The sequence below is a fragment of the Ctenopharyngodon idella genome, chromosome 19 (assembly GCF_019924925.1).
Source record: "Ctenopharyngodon idella isolate HZGC_01 chromosome 19, HZGC01, whole genome shotgun sequence".
In the NCBI taxonomy this organism is placed as follows: Eukaryota; Metazoa; Chordata; class Actinopteri; order Cypriniformes; family Xenocyprididae; genus Ctenopharyngodon; species Ctenopharyngodon idella.
The window spans coordinates 16,577,112-16,600,870 of NC_067238.1; the positions used below are offsets into that span (position 1 = coordinate 16,577,112).

At 38.1% G+C, this 23,759-nt stretch overlaps 1 protein-coding gene across 1 annotated transcript in view; it reads left to right on the forward strand.

Moving 5' to 3' along the window:
* The window catches only part of bop1 (BOP1 ribosomal biogenesis factor), a 78,587-nt gene that overhangs the window by 5,813 nt on the left and 49,015 nt on the right, over positions 1 to 23,759 (forward strand). Inside the window, exon 3 of the mRNA XM_051873686.1 lies at positions 7,163 to 7,312. Within this exon, the coding sequence (XP_051729646.1) occupies positions 7,163 to 7,312 (150 nt within the window). The remainder of the gene's footprint in view (positions 1 to 7,162; positions 7,313 to 23,759) is intronic.

Sequence of the window (23,759 nt, forward strand, 5' to 3'; positions counted from 1 at the left end):
TGCTCCCTCCTAACCATTCTTTCACAATCAATTTGTGCCTGATGAATCTTGACACGGTGGTTCGACACTCCATCAATTAGGGTTGGACGAACTGTTCCCAAACATATAACATGCTAGAAACATAATAATCACTGCAATAATGATCCAGTCATAGACTCTTAAAGGATTAGTTCACTTTTAAATGAAAATTACCCCAAGCTTTACTCACCCTCAAGCCATCCTAGGTGTATATGACTTTCGTGTTTCTCATAAACACTCTCGGAGATATTTTAATAAATATTCTGACGCATCCGAGCTTTATAATGGCAGTAAGTGTTACCAAACAAGTATGAGCTGAAGAAAGTGTCTCCATCCACATCCATCCATCATAAATGTGTACTCCACATGGCTCCGGGGGTTAATAAATGGCTTCTGAAGCAAAGCAATCCGTTTGTGTAAAAAAAAAAAAAAAAAAAAAAAATCCATATTTAACAAGCTATGAAGTAAAATATCTAGCTTCCACCAGACCGCCTTCCATATTCAAGTTACAAAGAAAGTGTAAACTGGCGTCGCGTCAGTTAAGCTTTTTCCATATGTTGAATAGGGAAGCGTGAGCTTTTTGAACTGCGAGAGTTTAACACTTTCTTCGTAAGTTGAATACTAAGGTGGTCAGGTGGAAACTAGATATTTTACTTCATAACTTGTTAAATATGGATATTTCTTTTACACAAACGCATCGCTTCGCTTCAGAAGGCATTTATCAACCCCCCGGAGCCGTGTAGAGTACGTTTATGATGAATGGATGTGGATGGAGACACTTTCTTCAGCTCATACTCGTTTGGTAACACTTACTGCCATTATAAAGCTCGGATGCGTCAGGATATTTATTAAAATATCTCCGATTGTGTTCATCAGAAAGAAGAAAGTCCTATACACCTAGGATGGCTTGAGGGTGAGTAAAGCTTGGGGTAATTTTCATTTTTTTTTTTTTTTTTTTTGGCTGGCAGTGTATATGATATATGTGTGGATCTAGATCCAGGGGGTGGAGACGGGTAGGTTTAGATCCAGGGGGTGGAGACGAGTAGGTTAAGGGATATGTAAAGTGGGAGGAGCTGGATCCAGATCCAGGGGGTGGAGATGGGTAGGTTCAGATCCAGGGGGCGGAGACGAGTAGGTTAAGGGATATGTAAAGTGGGAGGAGTTGGATCCAGATCCAGGGGGCGGAGGTGGGTAGGTAAAGTGGGAGGAGCTGGATCCAGATCCAGGGGGTGGAGATGGGTAGGTTCAGATCCAGGGGGCGGAGACGAGTAGGTTAAGGGATATGTAAAGTGGGAGGAGTTGGATCCAGATCAAGGGGGTGGAGATGGGTAGGTTTAGATCCAGGGGGCGGAGACGAGTAGGTTAAGGGATATGTAAAATGGGAGGAGTTGGATCCAGATCCAGGGGGCGGAGGTGGGTAGGTAAAGTGGGAGGAGTTGGATCTAGATCAAGGGGTGGAGATGAGTAGGTTTAGATCCAGGGGGCGGAGACGAGTAGGTTAAGGGATATGTAAAGTGGGAGGAGTTGGATCCAGATCAAGGGGGTGGAGATGGGTAGGTTTAGATCCAGGGGGCGGAGACAAGTAGGTTAAGGGTTATAATGTAATGTTTTATCCATATATTTATTTATTTATGTGAGCCAACAGCTCTTATGTCTTGTGCCACAACTGACTTATTTACAAAAACTGTTCATTGTCCATTGACAAGACTGTTGGTGTGTAGCTAATGCTTCTGTAAAGTCGACCAAGTGTTCATGGTTAACAGCCACTGCTGATAATATTGTTCTTATTGTCCATCACTGGTGTAGTATTAGACCCCTTTACATGCGAGCAGCACTTTCTTCATGGAGCTCCTCCAGATCTTTCTGCTCTCATTTGTCAGGATCAACAGCACCTACAGTGTGAGGTTCAGGGCCAAAGCGGATGTGTCTGACTTACTGCGGGACACTATCAAATTCGCAGCTTTGAAATCTGTCTGGCGTTTCAGCGGAGGCCGTGGGATGCATTGTTCCTGTCTCAACTTTGTAATCCGCCCCCCGGCGTGTTTTTTTCCTGCGCTCTTTTGTTGAGGGTCTTCTGAGAGATGGATCACAACTCTGACTGATGCACACCAGGCAGAAGTTAATGCGGCTGCCGGAGACGTTATGATTCCTGCGAGATTTCCCTCCACCCCTGCAGCCGTGTGTCTGATCCAGCAGCGGCCTCGCTCACGCCGTGTGAGGGGGTGGGAGATGACATCGGGACGGGGGTGGAAAAGACCAGAGGGGCTCATCTTACCATCAAACTTGCTTTTTCGCTAAGGCACTCCCACGCACAGCACGCGTTGCAGACACGGCTGGTCCGCTTCCATCGCTGACACACGTGACGGGCCAGACGGGACACGTTTAATTGAGTAGCTACGGTCTTAATTAAGTATCAGCGTGAATGTTGATGAGTGCCGTCGGATTGTTCCATCCGCAACTCACTCAATAACTCAACCGCAGTTCAGAGGAAGCGAAAGAAATAATGAGCGACTCGAGGCCTTCGGAGCGGAACCCGGGACAGTCCGCCAACAGACATTAAAAACACGTTATTGTGCAAACGTTTCGTTGCACACACTGAATGTGTGCGTGCAATTTAAAGAGGTTTGAAACGGATGTGAGGGGATGTGCTCCAAAAGCCTGTCAGTGTGTTTGTCTGATTCCTGCATTCATATGAAATATTACAATACATTGCTTAAGCAATATATTGTAATAATTGTAATAATGGACAAATATGATAGTAACCAGTAAAATATATATGTAGTTTAATATTTTGCTTTAGCGCTACCATTGTAAAAAATGATTTATTTATTGGAATGAAGTCGCTCACTCAGGCTGCATTCATTGGATCAAAAATACAGTAAAAACAGTAATATTGTGAAATATTATTACAATTTAAAATGGCTGTTTTCTATGTGAATATACAGTAAAATGTAATTTATTCCTGCGATCAAAGCTGAATTTTCAGCATCATTACTCCAGTCTTCAGTGTCACATGATCCTTCAGAAATCATTCTGATATGCTTTTGTAACATTATACACTACTGTTAAAAAGTTTGGGGTCGGTAAGATATTTTTTTTTTTTTTTTTTAAAGAAATTAATACTTTTATTCAGCAAGGATGCGTTAATTTAACAGTAAAGACAAAATGTTACAAAAGATTCTATTTCAAATAAATGCTGTTCTTTTGAACTTTCTATTTATCAAACAATCCTGAAAAAAATTGTACACAACAGTTTTCAACATTGATAATAATCATAAATGTTTTTTGAGCAGCAAATCATCATATTAGAATGATTTCTGAAGGATCATGTGACACTGAAGACTGGAGTAATGATGCTGAAAATTCAGCTTTGAATTTTTCACAGAAATAAACTACATTTTTAAATACATAATAAAATAGAAAACAGTTATTTTAAATTGTAATAATATTTCACAATATTACTGTTGTTTTTTTTTGTTTGTTTTTTTTGTTTTTTTTTTATAAATCAAATAAATGCAGCCTTGGTGAGCAGAAGAGGCTTATTTTAAAAACAAAAAATCGTTCCGATCCCAAACTTTTGAACAGCATTGTATATATGTATGTGTGCGTCCGTGTCAGTGCATTTGTTTCTCAGTCTAATTCATCCATCGTATGTCATTTGTAACTTTCAAGACTCAAACTCTCATCGTCATGATTTTGGTTTTGCAACATCTTCAGCCCACGTGGGTTTTGTGGTCGTGCTGGCATTGGGCCACACGCTGCCAGACGTCCTGAAGAGCTTGTTTTTAATCTGAATCCACACCGTGAGCTCTTCTGTTCTGGCCACTCGAACATCATCTGGTCAAATCATCTGTCAAAAGCCCATTTCTCTGCCCCCACATCCTTCTTTTATTACCAGACTATTGCAGTAGAAACAAGTGTGTTCGTGTCACGTGCGAAGTTGTATCAGTGTGCATGTTTGGCAAATTGAGCCTGGCTGATATACAGCTAAATATTGTCATATTGTGATCATTTTCAGATTTATATTTTATTTTTTAAAATATTTTTTTATATTAGTTTGTTTTACTTATTTTTTTACTCATTTCAACAGTTATTGCAAATTAGATTCAGAATTCAAATAAAGTAAAATACAGTAAAATCTTGTTAAAGCATGTTTTCCCACACTATTTTTCTAAATTAATAGCTGAATGAACACATGCAAGAATGTTTGAGTTTAATTTATATGCACAAATATTATAGTACCCAGTAGAAATATTTGTATAGAAATAAACACTAACTTTGTAAGATTTTGAAAGAAGACTTTTCAGCTCACCAAGGCTGCATTTATTTGATCGAAAACACTGATTTGAATATATGTTAAAATGTAATTTGTTTCAGTGATCAAAGCTGAATTTTCAGCATCATTACTCCAGTCTTCAGAGTCACATGATCCTTAGAAATCATTCTGATATGATGATTTGCTGCTCAAGAAACATTTCTGATTATTATTAATGTTAAGAAAAAATGTGTTCAGGATTCTTTGTTGAATAAAAACTTAAAAGGAACAGCATTTATTTGAAATAGCAATCTTTTGTAACATTATAAATGTCTTTACTGCAACTTTTCATGAATAAAAGTCCTAATTTCTTTTAAAGAAAAATCTTACTGACCCCAAACTTTTGAGTAGTATATGAAAAATGAATACTTTTGAGTGTATGTTTTGAGAACGTTTTTTATTACATGAACACTCACATAAACATTAATCATTTTCATATGTATCAATATAACAAAGCATAGTCATAAACAGCAGTATTTACTTGCATATATTCTTACTAAACATTCAAATATATTGCAAAATCCATGATCACTTTCAGTTGGTACAAGTGAATCATTGAATTAGTTCATGGTTTGAAATGATTCATGAAAATGATTCGAACAAACTTCAGTGGTATTTGTTAAAATCAGAGCAAACATCTGTTTTAATGCTTTTATACTCAATGCAAGGAAGAATCAACTAGCACAGTGAAACTGAAACGTGACGAAAGTCCTCATGATATTCACAATTTTGTACTGGCAGCAAATTCATTGTGAATATTCGATATGGCTGCTTATCCTAACAGGTCACGTCCTGATTTGGCCTGCGGTTTAATGACTCAGAACAACCGGTGTCATTCCCCCAACTCTTCCTTTCCAAAACTCTGTTTCAGCTTGTTTTTAGATCTTCAGTGCTAGCGGAAAAATTGGCCGTCCCTCGGGCTGCACGAGGCATTCAGGAACGCGGGGCTCGAGCGTCTTGATGTGGATTTAACTGGGCTTCAGGGAGGAAGTGTTTCACTTAGCTCTGCAGTCCAAGAGATAGCGGGACGTTAAGGAGCCGTAAATCAGCGCAGGTTGCTCACCTGCCCCATCTCGGGCTCGTGGGAGACGCGGCGGCTCAAAGCTGCTCTTCCTCTCGACCCTGTTAGGAGATTTTCAGTCCGTTTGGCCTTCTCGTGACTGATGGGCTGTGGTAAATAACAGGCGGTACTGAGAGCTTTCATCTCGGCGTCTCGGGCAGGATGTGAGGTTCTGGTGACTGCTTTTCAACGGCGCACATGTAAATCACCCACAGGAAGTTTGTGCGCGAAATGAAATAAACTGCGTATCTGAAACATGTCATGCTGCCATAAAAAGAGGGTCTCTGGAAAATGCTGTCATGAAGTATGGTTTTCTACAACAGAACATTTTGAAAACTTGTCCATTTTGCTTAAATAAAATTAAGCCAATTTTTGCATTATTTTTAATGATTTAAATGTCAATTAAGCACAATACTTTGTACATACTAGTTGCATACCATTGCTATGCTAATAACAAGTGCTTGTTACAGTACAAGTTACAGTATAAGTTACCTAGATTTACTCGAGTGATATCATACCGGGTTACACTTTTAAGGTGTCCATGTTACAGTAACAGTGTAATTATACATTTAAGGACATGAGTAATAATAATAAACTACTTGAACTTACTATAGGGTTAGGATGAGGGTTTAGGGTTAATTGCATGTAATTATGCATAATTAATAGTTATTACTACAGTAATTACATGTAACGTGTAACAATGACACTAAAAGTGTTACCCTTTATTTTAAGGTGCCCTTGTTACAGTGTAATTATGCAAATAAGTATTGATTAATATTAATTAACAATATATACTTACTATATAATTATGGTTAGAGTTAGGTTTTGGTTTAGTTTATGCAGTAACGCTTTATTTTAGTGTCATTGTTACATATGTTACATGCAGTTGCTATTATAATAACTATAAATTATGCATAATTGCGTATAATTATGCAATATTACTCAGTACTTAAATATATAATTACAGTGTAACAAAGACACCTTAAAATAAAGTGTAACCGTTTATGCATAATGTATGTTATTACTTTAGTAAGTACATGTAAGATGTGTAATGGACACTGTGTTACTTTGCACTGTTACTAGTTACAGAACAATGTAAATAATAATGTAACTTTTACTACGTTGTACTATTCGCTTTTTGTTTTTTTTTTTGTTTTTAATAACAATTTTAAATTATTTTTTGGTTTTAGTGCAAATTTTCTTGATTCTTCAGTAACTTTTAAATACCATTTTTTTAAATTACAATCTGCAAAAGTGAAGAGAGTAATAAATGCTACCATTTAACATACGTTTGTAAATATATAATGTGTGTATGTATTTAACCTGTGTGTGTGTATACATATTACATACATACACACATGTATGTAGAAACTTTTGTTAGATGCGATTAATTTATTGGAATGAAGCAGTCATGATTTTGATCATTTGATTTTGTCAGATTAAAATTGTCAATATTTTTTTTTTTTTTCTCACATTACAAATGTGAATTTAATTAGTATGGAAAAAGAAAAAAAAAAACTTGGAGTGATTAAAAAAAAATATGGGATTCTCTCAGAAAAGCTCCAAAAGTATTTATCTTTTATTTATTATTATTATTATTAATCTTAGATGCTTATTTTTATAGTCCATTTTATAGAAAATATTTATAAATTGTTTAATTTTTTATTTATAGTCACATTTATAGAAAACATTTGATCATATTTGCATAAGCTGAGGTTTCGGTAACAACTAATGTTATTTCTTTCTTTTTTTTTCTTTTTTTTTTTTAGAGTGCTGGCCAAAATTCAAAAGAAAAGAAGAAAAAGAAGAAAGCCGCTAAGAAGGAGGGTGGAGAAGAGAGTGTTGTGTCCAACAGAGATGGCGGCCTCAAGATTTCCTCACAGGTGGACGAATATGAGCACGACACGTCCGATGAGGAGGTAAGAATCTGTCCATCATCCAGGCCAGTGTCCAGCCTGCAGGCCAGGACAAGAACAACCAACATCTAAAAAACTCTGATTTTGTTTGAAAGCTGTTTTTCCACAGCTGTCCGTGGCCTGCAGACATCTAAAGAAAACACTGCCCTATAAAAATGTACCCTGTTAACTGTAGTTTACACTAAAATACCAAAGTTAAAACAGTAAAACTGTGGTAATGTTATATTGGCCATTACAGCCATAAAAAATTTAAATGAAACAAATATGCTGAAATTTTCTTACATTGTTTGAAAGAGATCATATATCCATTTTTATGGATGTTAAGTAGTAGTTAAACCATTTTTGTGAAACCATGGTGTGAGACCCTATTGAAACAATTTTTTTGTTATTCGTTTTGGTATGGAATTGAGCAAAGTGTTGGATTTTTAAATATTTAAATACCTTTAAAAGGAGAAATATTCATAATTCTGCACTATTGAAGTACAAGATGCTCTTTGGATCCTCTCAAATCATGCTGAAGAACATGATCATCAGGTTTTGTTCATGTCAGCTCCACGGGTGCTGTAATTAAATGTTTCAATGCAACTTCTCACTCATTGTTATGCAACTTATAACATAATTTGTAATAAAAAATGTTGTATTCCGATAGAAAAGAATGCAAAATTGAAGCATTTTCACTAGTGGTCTCAGACTGTTGGATTGGATGTATTTCCTCCTTTCAGGTGACTGAAAATCCATGGAAATGTTTTTGCGCTCAACTCTTATTTCCATTAAATTGCAGTTTCCAGTTCAGCAAGTCTGAATATCACCATTGTGTCCAGGTGTTGTTGGTGCACCTGCATCTGTTGCGATGTGTCCTTTGCATGCTGTCCTCCTATAATTTGTTTCCAGATGGCCATTTGACTTTCAACTCTTTTGACTTTTATTTGGATGCATAACAAATGTATCATTTGACTACTTGAGGGAATTTTGGACTCTTTGTGAGCACACTGTATAAAATACCGTCATATGTTCCCAAAAACCGAAATGGCGGAAAAATGTCCAGTTTTGCCTTTCGCTTACTATCACATTAGATTGAGTTTTATTCAGGTATTACAGTCTAGTTAATGACAGCTGAGGACAAAGTTATTCTTTAGTGTAAACTTTAGTCTAAAGTTGAAGAAGAAATAATGGAAATCTATTGCTTGATGACGATACTGAATAACTGCTTAATGACAAGTAGACTAAAGATGATTTCAGTAAGAAAAATCTCAGTCTAAATATAGCGGCGGCTTTTTGTGCTACGTTTGCACAGGCATGATTACTTCATTGTTCCGTAGAGGGGGAATATGGTCAGTTGTGTAATGTTTCATGTAAAGGAAAAAGATTTTTGTCCTGTTCCTTGGGCTGGAAGTGTCTGAACCGCAGTATTTGATACCGTTCCCTTACGCCTGTCAGACGTTACCGCATTTCTGTAATGTCTCTGTTGGCTTTTTCGAAGGGAGCCCGTGATGCACCTCTGTAGTAAGGAGCTCTGTAACGTCTCATATTTACATCTAGGACCATTAAAGAATTCCTCTTCAGCTCTTTAATTTACATGCGTCATTGAAAACCGTTGAACCCTGGCACGATGCGGTCTGGATAATTTGCCAGGCCGTACAACCTAAACACAGCAGCCATCCAAAACTGTTCTTGGCAATCTGCTACCGACCAGGAATGTTTTGCAGAAGTGTTATTGTTCTTGGGTTGATACCCGATTTCAGAGGTTTTTTTTTTTTTTTTTTTAATGCCCCTTCATAGTCGTTCAGAAAGGATGAGTACTGTCATTATTTAGTTTGTAAAAGTACTTACATTTTTTACATTTCTGTGTCTTTGGAGGCTTCCTCTTAGTTCTCTGAGTTTAACGACAAAATTAAATCAAAGTTGATCTCATTTACTTTCTTCGTACATGTCGTTTGTGTTATTGTGGAGCATTTATCAGTGTTATTGTAAAGAACAAAAAAATGTTTCATGCTCAGACCTACATATTAAGCAGCATGGGATGAATTAGAGATGCAACTTCTTGGAGAGGGTTTTACCGTTCTGTAGTGGTAGTTTTTACAGTTTTATGCTTTCATATGTTTTCATATTTTGACAAAGGTGTCCTTTGAATGAAGTCAATATATTGTCATGCAATATTTGTTTATTTTAGATCATTTACCCTTTAGCTGTTTTGTATTTTTAGCAAGAAAAATAACATTTTAGTTAGCAATAATCTGCAAATTTACTAAAGAGGTTAAACCGCAACATGCCAAATTATAACAAAGTGTTTAAATATTCTTAAGATTCAAAAGCATTATTAAATATTACATTTTCATAATTTTTTCAACAGTATTTTTTTTTTTTTTTTTTTTGTGCATTTTCAGCAAACTTTTCATCAGTAAATAGTAAATTTGTTATCACTAGCTATCTTTCCACATATTTTTGAATCTTGGCATATCACAAAAACAAAAACACGCTGAATGGAAACGCCAGGATGCACATAACTTGTTTGCTCAATTTCTCTTCTCTTCTCTTCTCTTCTCTTCTCTTCTCTGTATCTGATACAAAGATAGGCCTATGCGCATAAACTTTGATGGAAGCACATTTACCAAATAAATTGTGTTCTCAAACATCAGAATGTAGGAAAAAAGAGCAATTGGCTTCTCTGGTTGCAGCAGACTTGATATTTTGAAAGTGATGATTTAGTTCTCTTAAACACATGGGATGGAAACTGTGCTTTATTTCGCAAATCTTTTCTGGGATATTCCAATTTTCTGCTTAAAGGGTTAGTTCACCCAAAGGTAGTAAAGACATCATTAAAATAGTCCACGTGACTACAGTGGTTCAACCTTAATGTTATGAAGCGACGAGAATACTATTTGTGCGCAAAAACCCCCCCCCAAAATAACGACTTATTCAACAATTTCTTCTCTTCCGTGTCATTCTCCGACACTTTTCACATTGTAAACACAGTGCAGCGCTTCCGGGTTCTATGTCATAACGCCGACTCTGTATTGGCCAGCTCCTTTGTCAGCATCACACACATGCGTCGTGCTGCTCACATGAACAGCATCGGCCAATACTGAGCCGGTGTTCTGACAGAACTGACTGTCATCTCACAGCTACTTTGAAATTATATTAATTGTGAAAATCACTATACTAATAAACATAAATGGAATATTGCAGCGCTGTCGCATCATGATGTGCCAATCATTTTTAATTTTGATACCAGTTGCCTTTGGACTATAACCACACTAAAACAACACGCTGTCTGTATGGTAAAATCTTCTCTGTAGAGTTGGCTTTTCAATGTAGTTCTAGAACTACAGAAGTAGATATGCATTCTCTTTAAATCACTGCAGCTAAAAATATCAAAGCTAAATCTAGATGAACATACTTGTCAACCTCCAGGATTGATAGAAATAGTCAACTAGTTGTCCAGAAATTTACTAGACGACTATTCTATCATCCTGGACCTTTCTCTTATCCCACTAGATACAGACATTATTTCCCACTGCACTGCATCAGATATTAAATTCATTGCTAAAACAGTTTCTTGTGGTCTTAAATGTGGTGGCTTCTCTCATAATTTCTCATTTTGTACTCCGTTCGGTAATCTCATATAGAGATGAGAAGGTGTGAATCTCATTAGCTTGTCAGTCTTGTCTTTTACCCCTCAGGCAGCCCTCTTTGAAGGAGCTCATGGGCCTGATCTCGGCGGTGTTGTCAGGCGTCTCTGCGTGCGCCTCACAGATCGGCGGTGGTCCCGCGGCCATTTGGCGTACGCTAAATTAGCCCCCCCTTGTCTGGGGACGGCAGATTGGGTTGCCTCTCCGTCCCTTCGCAGCTCTCAACACAAGTTGTCTACAAATAAAACTCCAGACTTCTAAATCCCCTGTTTTTCATCCTCACGTCCCCCCTTTGTAATAAAGGGCTATTTCCTGTTAGCCGAGTGGAGAGGGAATACGCGAGAGTGCAGCGTCTGTCCGAGACCGAGCCGGCAGGAAGGGGCTTTTCCCCCGCAATGGCTTTTCCATGTGCTCTTTGAGATGAATGAAGACACATTGTGGAATTAAGGGGAAAAGGGGCTCTGGCTCCCGGCCGCAACTTCAGCTTCCTGCTGGCCAGCAGCTACCGCTCTCAAAGACTGAGACCCTGCACAGTAGCCTAGAAAGATGTGTGTGTGTGTGTGTTTTAAGTTTGCAACAGGCAGTAAAGTGGGTTATTTGATGGGAGATTTGTGATTAAAACCAGATAGCCCTGTATAGTGACGTCATTTAACCTGATGTCCTTTTAATTTTGCTGGTCATGGATGAACAGGATTGGTTTGCAAGTTTGGGATTGACACATGACTGTGTTGGGTCCAGCAGCTTCAAGATTAACATTCAAACTTGGGAGTTTCATTAAATCAGTTTTAATTTTTGAGACTGTTTAAGTTTTGAGTCTGACTAATAGGTTGAATTTGATTTTAAATGGGAATGACAGGATATCTATCTATCTAGAATTTACCTTTTCAGAATGTTTGCACTTTGCACTATGCCCACACATTCCATAGAGGGCGCTGTTTCTGCTGTCTGCTCAACAGGCACACGGCTGAAATCTTATTTCCAGTGTGCGGTAAGCCATGGATGAGTGATTCTCTTTTGAGGTTTTTCAGAACGGCCCTCTCTCTGGGCTCTAACGTAAAGCTCTAGTGACAGGTAGCGGATCGAGGTCACGTCTGCTAATCACATCGACTGACTGATTCCAGATTCCGGTCCAGTGACCCACTGAGGAGCTGTCATGAGCAGAGGAAACTTTACGTCCTTTGCATCCTGGTAGAATCAGGCACGTTTAAAAACTTTCGCTGACCTCGGTGGTTGCGTGGCAACGGTTTTGTTTTAATTGGGAGGTTTTATCTAGGGCCGGATATTTGCATATGTGGTTGGATTTATAATTCGAGACTCTTGCTGTAGCTGAAGGACATGGGTGAGCATTTGATGGATCTAGTTAGCGATTTCCTCCAGTCCCAAATGATGTCAGAGTAATTACATGTTCAGGAGGTTTTGTGGTGTAGAGAGTTTCTTCAGGTGGTCAAAGCTCACTCAGGAAGGTAAGGACTGGCTTTGTCATTTCCACCCAGAGATTTAAGAAAGATTTCGGCCCACGCTGTCTGAAGAAAAGAGCCCTGTTTGCTTTCCCGTACAAAGTAAAACAAACACAACCTGTAATGCCGACTGGTCAGGTGTCCAGATTGCTCCAGAGTTAAGAGGGAACCCAGCCTCCCCCTCCGGGGATCTGTGCCACCCACTCCTCGGAAAACCAAGACTCGGCGCACATATCTTGAGGTGAATTTTATTTGCTTTGCTCTCTAAATTTTGGTAATCCCAAAGTTTAATTTCATGATTGGGCCATTTCCAAACGTTTGCCTGATGAGTTCCAGATGGGATCTCAAATGATTGCGGTCAATCTGATGGCAGGGAAAAAAGCTTGAATTTTAGCAGTTCTGGGCTCTTAGAGGGTAATTTAGGGAAGAAACCCCATTTCCCAACCCCATCCTTACTAGGATTGACAGCCTTTCCATGTATCGCTGGATCTATAAGTTGCAGCACAGCATGATTACGACCCAGTGCTCCTCAGTTGGGGTGAAACAGCCTACCTTTCCCGATGTTACTTTCTTTCCTTTTCTCTTTGCATTGGAGGTTCCCAATTTGATGGGTTTAGTTTCTTTTTTTATATTATTTTAGAAATTATAGTAATCAGCAAACACTTTTGAAGAAATTAACAGTCAACCCTAAGTTTCGTGCTTCGTAGGCAGCACGCCAAAATGTAGCGTTGTTGTGCTTCAGGCGACCTGAGTTCGAGTCCCGGCTCGCGGACCTTTCTCGATCCCGCCCCCCTTTTTCTCTTTCCCACCTCGCTTCCAGTCCACTCTATACTATCCTATCACAATAAAGGCAAAAAATCTCCCATAAAATAAATCTTAAAAAAAAGGAAGGAAGTTGGCATGGCGTTAAAACCCCAATCAACCAACCAATCCCATTTTGATGGGTACTGAAAAGTTTGAAGACTCTCGGTGGAGGAAGAGATTTTCATCCGAGGCCATCGTTACCACTTTCCCCTTGTCTCAGAATACCGTATCCTCAGCTTGTATGTATGTTTGGAGATTGACGCTGTCGGCTGGGCTTCGATATTGAAATGTGGTTGAAGAGCTCCTGGATGCCTGAAGTTAATCACAGCCGTCAACACGCTTCTCTTGTACGATGTTTCTTTCACAAAGTTCGCCATTCCAGGCAGACATAGAGGAAGTTCTTGGCTGTCTGTTCCAGCAGCAAAATCACATCAATTTATGAAACAGGAACCGGGGGTTGTATCCATTCATCCTTGGCAGCCCAGCACCATTTGAGGCCTGAACTCACCTCAACCTTTGACCCTCAGCATTCTGCAGAGCATTCAGCATCTCTTACTGCTTCTCTGTCTTGGTCTGCTTGCCATACGGCAAGTGAAATGATAACCCTGCGTGGTTTATATCCCATCGTTCACTCTCTTTGCTTTGTTACTTTCTACCATACCAGCTTTCAAAATTAACCTACAAAGCAAAAATATTTGATGTATCTCAGAGAAGCTCGTTTTGCAGTAAATTTTTGGGTCGATTTAGTGTGCATTTGGGAACGCATCATACACCAAGCATCTTCCTATACTTGTAATGAGAAGCACTTATCAACAAAAGCAAATCTTTAAGGGCTACCTGTGGTTTTCCATCAAAATATAAATGTGATGGTTTAACGTTTGAAAATGAAGAAAACAAGATATAAGATATAATAGTATAATTAATTAAATTGTGCAGTCCTAATTTCTAGGTAACATTTCCACCAAAACTTCCTTTTGGAAGTCAACTTAAGGGTTTAAAGTGTTGGAAGTATGGTGCATTTTGTTCATCACATAGACCTTTGACCTTTTCCAGTATCCATACCTTGTTGGCCCGAGGTGTTTTCTTGCACCCTGCTCCTATTCTGCTCTCAACTCTTGTTAAAAGCACCGCCAGCGTCTGTTGTTCATGTAGTTTCTATGCTTCTCTTTGTCTTTTCCCCCAGCACGCCATTCGGTTCAGCGTTTCAGGGAAGAGAATGATTAATATGTTTTGTGCTTCAGCAGACACGGGCATGGATTTTTACAAAAACGTCTGCACTATTAAAATACAAAGAGTGGTTTTGTTCTCCCGGATCCATTGGATCGAGCCGTTCTTTAGATTTATCAAATTAGACTCGAGTGAATGTGGGTGGTGTTCTGTTGCACATGCAGCAAGGTAAAGGGGGGGATTTAAGGGCTGTATCCCACCGGGAGCCATTGGTCCCCACACAGACCTCACACCCACGCCGTACCTTCCAGATCAGAGTCAGGCCAATAATTCCTCCCTCTGGCAGGAGTCAAGCAAACGTGTAAGCTATTTGGAGCCGTAAACTCAACGAATGTATTCCTGTGTGTGTTTGAGAAGGGAGAAGCGGCTCAAATCCACTACCTAGAGCAGAGGATTGTGCCACATCTTAGGTTTTATCATATTTCTCCATTTTATTATTGATTAATTTATATTTGTATACATTTATAGTTATTTTTGTACCACTTGTATTTATATGTACAGTAGAAATAGGACTGGAAATCATAGGAAAAAGATGATGCGAGTCCAACAGGAGATTAAAGTGAGCTTGCATGAGCACCAGAGCTCGGTTTTCGGTTTGAATACGCATACCGTTGCAACCCTATGTGTAAAGAGTTTTTTTTTAAGTACATACAGTCTTGAACTTTGTCTTTTTTCTTTGATTTTCAAATACTTTTTTGCTTCAGACTTCTGGAAAGTTGTAATGTTGCGATTCACCTTGTAATTGGTTGGTTTGGTTCGGCGCTTGTAACTCTAACAAAGGCTTTTTTCAAAATCCCAATGGAAAAAAGAATAATGAATGGGTGAAATACTCCTGGACTGTTTAAAAAGTGGACTGGACTGCAGAAAAAGTGGACTGGCACTACTCTCAATTGAGCTTAATTTGCACTGAACCCATAATATTCTTTTAATGTTAGTAACTAACTACCTGTAGGTAAGTCTGTTGCCCTCTTTAGTACTCAAATTGTTGCTGCTACAGTAAACGCGGCATTAGCGTAGAATGTTTCTGGCCGTAGTGTTGCAAGTTGTCGCAGAATAGACGAAAATGGTATCGATCAGCAAACGCGCAGCACTCCTCCGGGCTGTTGTCCAAAAACTCCGGGAAGGATTGAAACGTCTCAGTTGTCTTCTGAGGATGAAGTGTTTTCCAAAGTGTTCTTGTCTGAGGACACAAAGGTCTTCTTTCAGCCCAGCGCGCTCCGCTGAAATCAATAGGCTGATAAAATTGACAGATCGCTGGTAAATTATGTGGAATCTTGGCCTGACACGCCGCTGTCAGCAGGAAATTTCTTTTTAATAGTCTATTTAAGGAGAAGCGGGGATGTGTTTTTCTTAGTCAGGGGGGAATGTTGATCCAGAGGGCCGAGGGTGGAGGGTCAGACGGGGAGGAGGCACTTGGGTAAATCGCGTGCCGGTCAGACAGAGCAAACGGGACCCCAGGCTGCGGTCTCTTGCAGGTGTGTGGAGGTGGGGGGTAGGCGTTGGAAAGCTGGCTTTTTTTTTTTTCGAGAGAGAAGCCAAAGTAGCCACCTGTCGTTCCACAGTTTTTAGGACTTCCTTTTCATCCGGTCTTCAGCACAACTCCCAGTTGGGCCAGCATGCATCCTGCCAGAAGACCTGATTGAAACCAACTGCCAGCGGGGGCTGCCTCAGTCTCTGTGGACATGAATGGAGATATGGAGAACGCATGCACTGAATGTTTACCTCAAATACAGGAAGGAGATGAGCTAGACATCATTCAAAAATCCCACGACTGTTCAAAACCTAGTCAGCTGCCTACATTGTACTGACAGCATCCTAAACGAAACATCACAAGTGATTGATTTGGAAATCTCTCGTAGGCAGCAACCTTGTGATTCACAAAAAACATATGGTGCTGTACACTAATCACTCTTGAAAATAAAGGTTGTTTATTGTCGTCTATGGCAGGGATATTATCGTTAACTAAAACTGAAACTAAAACATTTTCATTACTTGAAATAAAATAAAATTTAAACTTGTTTTTTTTTTTATCTAGTTACTAAGGCAAAATTTCTAATTTTCCTTTCGATTTACTACTGCTTGATTCTGTCACCATTTACTCGCGCTCATGCCTTCCTTTTTTTGTGTGACACAAAAGAAAATATTTTGAATACTGTTTTTTTTGTAAATTATAAATTATTTAATTATATTTATATTATAAATTATGCTTATAATCTATCACCAAAAGAGAAGCTTTCAGAACTCACGGTGGTTTTCCACCAAAATAAAAGCTAAGTGGATGAAAATTAATAAATGAAGAATCCATAAATTTTACAGTTGTACTGTAAAAAATAAAATTATTATTATTATTATAAAATACTGTTTTTTTTTTTGTTTTTTTTTTTTTTTTCTTATTTTGTTTATTTCTTTTATTTACTACTAGTATTTTTTAATAGTATTTTATAGTCAGATTGATATCACAATTTTTTTTCTTTGGGACACAATGAAAGTCATTGGGGTCCAAAGTTGTATGAACCTCAACGTTCTTCAGAAAATCTTTTTGTGTGTGTGTGTGTGTGTGTGTGTGTGTGTGTGTGTTATGCAGAAGAAAGAACATCCTGCATGATTAAAATGACATGAGGGAATGAGTGACTGATGACAGAATGTTTATTTTTGGGTGAACGGTTCCTTTACAGTAAATGATGCCTCCCTATGTAGACAACACACTAGGTTTTGCAACAGAGCTTGTATCTCTCTTATTTTAGCAGAGACATTTTTTCCGCATTGTGTTAGAGGTATTTGATGCATGTTTTTGTACAACGAAGGTGGAAAACTAACTAAAGGAAAAAAGAAATCTGGCCCGTTACCACCACCTTGTTCAGCGTCTCTCCTCTGCTTCTGACGTAGATGCCTTCAGTCAGATTTTCTTTGGGCCTGTCCTCATTTTAAAACCAAAATATGCTTTTGCAACCCAACAGGCAAACTGCTCATCATGGCTTGTAGGACAGTGGAAGGAAAAAACACTCCCTGGGATGTTTCGGTTAATGATATAAAGGAAAAGTCAAGCGCTTCGCTCTTGTGGCTTTGATTCGATGGCTTTCTCTTCTGTTATACGACCAGAGTTGTCGTGCAGAAAAGCTTCAGGGCCTCATTAGATATTTAATTTTCAATAAATAATGACTTTCTGAATGATGTACCGGATGCTCCAGGTGGGAAACCCATTTGAAACCTACATTGCCAGAATGCAAACTTTCCACATGCGTCCTCCAAGGTTAAAGCCCCGTGTGCGAAGATCTGCAGATTATTTATTTATCGGGGCGGTGTGGTGCAGGATGGGTTTTTTTTTTTTTGTCGCAAGTAATGAGCGTTTGACCTTTTGACGACCTCTTTTGCGGTTTCGCTATTTTAGAAATAATGACGGGATTTATTTTTATGGCCTTTGGTTCTGTATAAGACGTTGGGAAATTAAAAGTGGGCTCTACAGCTGCAGGTTTGTCAGGTGAGGGAATCCGTTCTTCCGCCCGACAGCATGGCACCATCTTCGCTGGGTGAAGCGGACAGGACAGGAGCACTCTGATGCTGAACAGACGAGAATCGGGCTGGACGACGGGCCGTGCAGCTGTCATCTGTTAGCCATCCTCCAGACGGTCTCGTGGGACCCGGGGGAGGCTGGATTATTACCCCCACGTCCAGCCTTTCATGGAAAGAACTGCGTCTGCTCTGGTCATCGGCCTGCTCTGTTTTTAAACTGTTTAGGACGGTAATGAGGGGGACAATGTGTTTTCAGGTTTCGTTTGCTGTTGCTTCCAATTTGTGACTTTGACACTGGTGAAACTCTATCTTTTGTTCCTGTTTTGTAAGTCGCTTTGGATAAAAGTGTCTGCTAAATGCATAAATGTATAGTGTAGAGTTTAAATATGCTCATATGAAGTCAAGTCACATTTATTTATGTAGTGCTTTATACAATATAGATTGTTTCAAAGCAACTTCACAGTAATAAACAGGAAAATTACAGTGTTAATGTTGTAAAATTCATCAATTATGAAACAAATACAATTTTGAGCTATAAAGCAGTTCTACAGAAGACAATATTGTCATTATTCAGCTCAACAGTGTCCGTTTACGCAACGATGTACTAAAAATGGAAAAGTTTTTCCTTTGCGTTTTTGAAAAGGCTCGCATTCACAATATAAGTGTCATTGTTAACAATTATGAAACGAATTAAATTCTATAAAACTATAAAGCAGCTCTACAGAGGACAATATTGTCATTATTCACCTCAGTTTAGTTTCAGTATTGATTTAATTCAGTGTCAGTGTTGCAAAGTTCATAAATTATGAAACAAAATCGATTCAGCTATAAAGCAGCTCTACTGAAAACAATAGTGTCATTATCCAGCTCAAGTTTTGCACTTATTCAAAAGTTATTCAGTAGTGCAGTCAAATTGATAATATTACTGAATAATAAGTGTCTTTAACCCAACTAAGCAAGCCAAAGGTGAACGTGGCAAGGAACCAAAACTTCATCAGGTGACAGTAGTGGAGAAAAAACCTTCAATGCTGAACAGACAAGTTCAACATATCTTAAACTTGCTTTGCAAAAGTCGCCCATTTCATGATATTAAATGATGATATTCCCAGCAGTGATTGATGGGAAAGGCAGTTAATTAGTCAATAACTGATCATTTTGTGATTATTTGTACTGGCTCATAATGGTGTCTGTTGAAGAACAGAGTTCATAGTTTCCCTTGTGTCCGTTCCAAAATATACAGACAGTCTCGCCAATGAATAAACAGTTTTGGTTTACATCTTTTTTCTGTGAATTGAGTAAATTGTGTAAAATAAGAGTTTATTTCTTGTTCGCAGTTCTGTGTAATTCACATTTGCTGCCATTAGATATTTCACATCTCAAATTACATGTATATTAAATAAAAAAAAAAATTGGGATACACATTTTAATAAGAAACTTAAGAATTTTTAAGAGTCAAAATCTGCTAAGGGGTAATTGAACAACAGTTTTAAAAACTGATTTTTCACTTTTATTTACTACAGGATCTGCATTTTCATGTGTTTAAAAAAATATTTCTGTTGTAAGAGACAATAAAAACAACTTTGTGCATCAAAACCACTTCTTTTCTGGTAAAAAATGAACTTGATTTTCAAGCCAACAAATTTGCGACAGCTGCATGTAACATTTTTGACTAGCCAAACATGTCAGTCTTTGAGTAACGTCATTTATTTAAGCCACAAAATAAATTTAAAGGGTTAGTTCACCCAAAAATGAAAATAATGCCATTTATTACTCACCCTCATGCCGTTCCACACCCGTAAGACCTTCATTCATCTTCAGAACACAAATTAAGATATTTTTGTTGAAATCTGATGGCTCAGTGAGGCCTCCATAGCCAGCAATGACATTTCCTCTCTCAAGATCCATTAATGTACTAAAAACATATTTAAATCAGTACATGTGAGTACAGTGGTTCAATATTAATATTATAAAGCGACAAAAAACAAAATAATGACTTATATAGTGATGGCCGATTTCAAAACACTGCGTCAGGAAGCTTCAGAGCGTTATGAATCAGTGTATTGAATCATGATTCGGATCGCATGTCATGCTGATTCATAACGCTCTGAAGCTTCCTGACGCAGTGTTTTGAAATCGGCCATCACTATATAAGTCGTTGTTTTTTTTTTTTTTGGCACACCAAAAATATTCTCTTCACTTTATAATATTAATATTGAACCACTGTACTCACATGAACTATAAAAATATCTTAATTTGTGTTCTGAAGATGAATGAAGGTCTTACGGGTGTGGAACGGCATGAGGGTGAGTAATAAATGACATTATTTTCATTTTTGGGTGAACTAACCCTTTGATTCTGTAAAATAAGTATAATGAACTATGTAAATGCATTTCGAATGTCTCCAGCACGTTTTATAATCACCCAAAAATCAAATTAAATCAGAATGATCAGGGAACTGAGTGGAATGCTTCACACTGCATGCTAAAGAGATTAAACCCCAAGTTGTATTCTTGATTGATCTTTTTTTCATAATTTTGTCAATAGATGAACTGTTAAATGAGTGATCTTGAGATGAGTCCCTGTAGTCGTCCAATTTCACTCTCATATGCTAATGTAAGATATGTTATGATATACATTTGTGATATACATATTAGGGGTGGGAGAAAAAAAATCGATCCAACGATGCACCGTGATTCTCTTTCCAACGATTCTGCATCGATTCTGAGAATTTCAGAATAGATTCTGAGCGTAGTTTTTACTCAGATGTGCGATGACGCTGAGTTTGCTTTAGAAACACCCGGATTCTGCTTGCTTCCATTTCCTCACACACATACACCACTCGAATAATCTTTCATAAAGTTCAGAAAGGTTGAAGCGAATTACGACATTCGCGGGCTTCACTGCAAAGGATGTGCTGTGAGAGACGTGCACTTTGTTTGATGTTACACTTGCAGTACGCAATCTCGCCCGTCTGTATTTTCATTACAAGTGCTCTACGAAGGCATCATTTATGTCGTTTGGAATGCAGTGGACTTATATATTTAAAATATGAAACTCACTTACAGAAGGCTGCTTTCAATTTCAAATGCTGACGCTCTGTTTGTGAAGATTGCTCGCGCATGTGGTTGTGCGTGACTCCGTGTAAGTGGTTTGATGTGGTAAAATGGTTTTTTGACACAAAATTAATGTAGCCTAAACACAGCCAGTTTTGTGTTAAGGGATTAAATGGACAGGACAAACCGCATTTCTTCTTATAGATCCGTGCATGAATGCAACTTATTAGATCTCCCGCTGTCTATGATGTAACAATCAAACGACAGTAAACATGAAAAGAAAACGTTCAGATAATCTTTAATAGCCTACTGAAAGCACTCTTTGTTTATTGCTTGTAATATGTTTCATTGCTCCTCTTTATTTGCTACTTGCTTTTATGTTTTGAAGTTATAGCTATTAGTTTAAAATTCTTAACATAAAATTCTTTTTTTAATTTGTAATTATTTTAAAAATGACTACTTAGCCTATAATTACTTTTGTAAGGATATGTAAATGTAAGGATTTTAAGGTTTTTAAGTTGTTAAACTAATTAATAAGAAAAAAAAGTGGATTAAGAATCATTTTGGAATCAAATCGTGACTCCCAGGATCGGAATCGGATCGGATCGTGAGGTGACTAAAGATTCCCACCCCTAATACATATGTTATGATATGCATTTACATGTATATTAAATATAAAAATACATTTATTATTATATTTCAATATATTGAATATTATGTATTATATGATATTATTAAATGTGTATCAGTATTGGGCATGTCAGTTGACCACTGCGACTAGAAATCTACTATTGATTTTATCACACATTTTAGTTATTTTACACATTGCATACCTTATTTGGTCTAATTTTTTACACATTTCAGGTAGAACTCATTTTATTGTTTAAGTTTAATATCTTTTCCATATACATGGCCATAGTTTGTTTTATTCTTTAGTCCGTCCTCTGCTTGTATTCCGTGACATTTAGAGCAATTGTATTTCCATGAGCGACTAGAATGGCTTGTTTTCTTTTTTTTTAAATCAGTGTATTTTAATGCATTGTCAATGCTGAATACTTCCCTTAGTCGTTGTTATTCTTCTGCACGAGTGTTGATGTCTATAGTAGCTGGATGCGAGGCCTGCGTCAGACACACAGGTAACCGGGTTCATGTGTGTCGATATGGAGCTGTTCTGTGTGCGCTGGTGAGATATGAGGGGATGACAGAATGACAGACCGGGGTGAACAGAGGGGTAAGACTCAGTGGGATGCCGCCCAGTGCTTTTCTTTTCGTCTTGCGTACCTCCACAGCCTCATCAGTAAGGATCACATACCGCTTCATTGACACCAAACTAGTTTGATTTACTTTTAAACTGAAAGCAATCGATAATGTAGTTGAAAAACAATCTCGTCTCAGCTCTCCAATTAATGACACTCCAGAGCTTGTGTGTCTCATCGCAAGTTTTTGCGGTTCTCGCGCCAATCGTGGAGAAACTTCTTAACGGCAGATTTATTTATAAATGAAATCCAGATGGGGCGTTTAACAAAAGTTAAATAATTAGCTGTTTTTGCAATGGTCGAATTGAAATATCATTGAAGCTCAGTATGAAATATCACCCGTGAGCTACTCTTTTGTGTATGTGTATTTTTTTTTTTCCTTAAGAAGAAGCTGAATGTTTTAGGCATTAACTACAAAAACAATCACAAGAATGCAATTTTTATAATATTAACGTAATGTCAAAAGATTAAAATAAAGCTCTCTTCTTTTTTTTTTAGATTAGTTTAACAAAGCAGAGAGTCGGTTTAGTTACCTGAGAAGAGAGATGGAGTGATTTTAGTTTGCCGAGCAGGTTTTGGAAGATGTAGAAAGGTGATATGTGACTCGAAACTCTCAAGACCAAGACAAAATTTGTCCGAACTTCCGCTCAACCTTTTTTTTGGCGCTGTCAGGGGTGTACACTGCCAGGACCGCTGCCAAAAGCTTTACCTGCGAATCCCATCTGCGCCACCACACGGAACAGCTGTCTGTCTGACAGGCCTCACTTCCTGTGCCGTCCACCTCGGTTCGGTCGTCTGTTTCGCCTCACACTTCCTCCTGTCCTCTGACACACAAGATCCAACCAACACCACTGTGGCGTAGTGACTATTATAACAACTTTGCATCATTGTGTTTGTTTTTTACATCATTTATTTGGCTGAAATCCAAAGAAATAAGTTAGCCAGGTAAAGCGGCTACTTTAAGACCATACAGTGAACTAAATGAACATGTAAGCACTGATGTTACTTTGTCTAATGCCTATTTAACAACTTCTGCCTTTAAGCAAATCAGCATGATGTAATGTGATTGATATTCATGATCTGATAAGGTTTATATTGTGCTGCTTCTTAGTTTTTCTTAAACACCGCAGTGATTATAGACTAGGGCTGTGTTCTAAATCACCTCCTATATCGTCATTCACTGTTCCCTACATTATTCCACTAATATAGTCCACTTGAAGGAGTGAATGAAAAGTGAGTGAATTCGGACTGCCACTTTTGCATAGTTTGTGCTTGCTGTTTAATAATGAAACTTAGCAAACTGGCTGCACCAGTAGAAATGAAAAGATTTATCTTGAACTCTATCATGGACTAGCACATATAAACTTTAATTAAACAATTTAATAATCAATTAAAAAGGAATTTATACCTGTGTGCTATTATGTTGTACCCACATTGGACCAGCGGTTTGGAAACTGGATGGATTGATTCAGCTGCGGGCGCCATCTTCTGGCGCACTCGATAATTATGCTTTT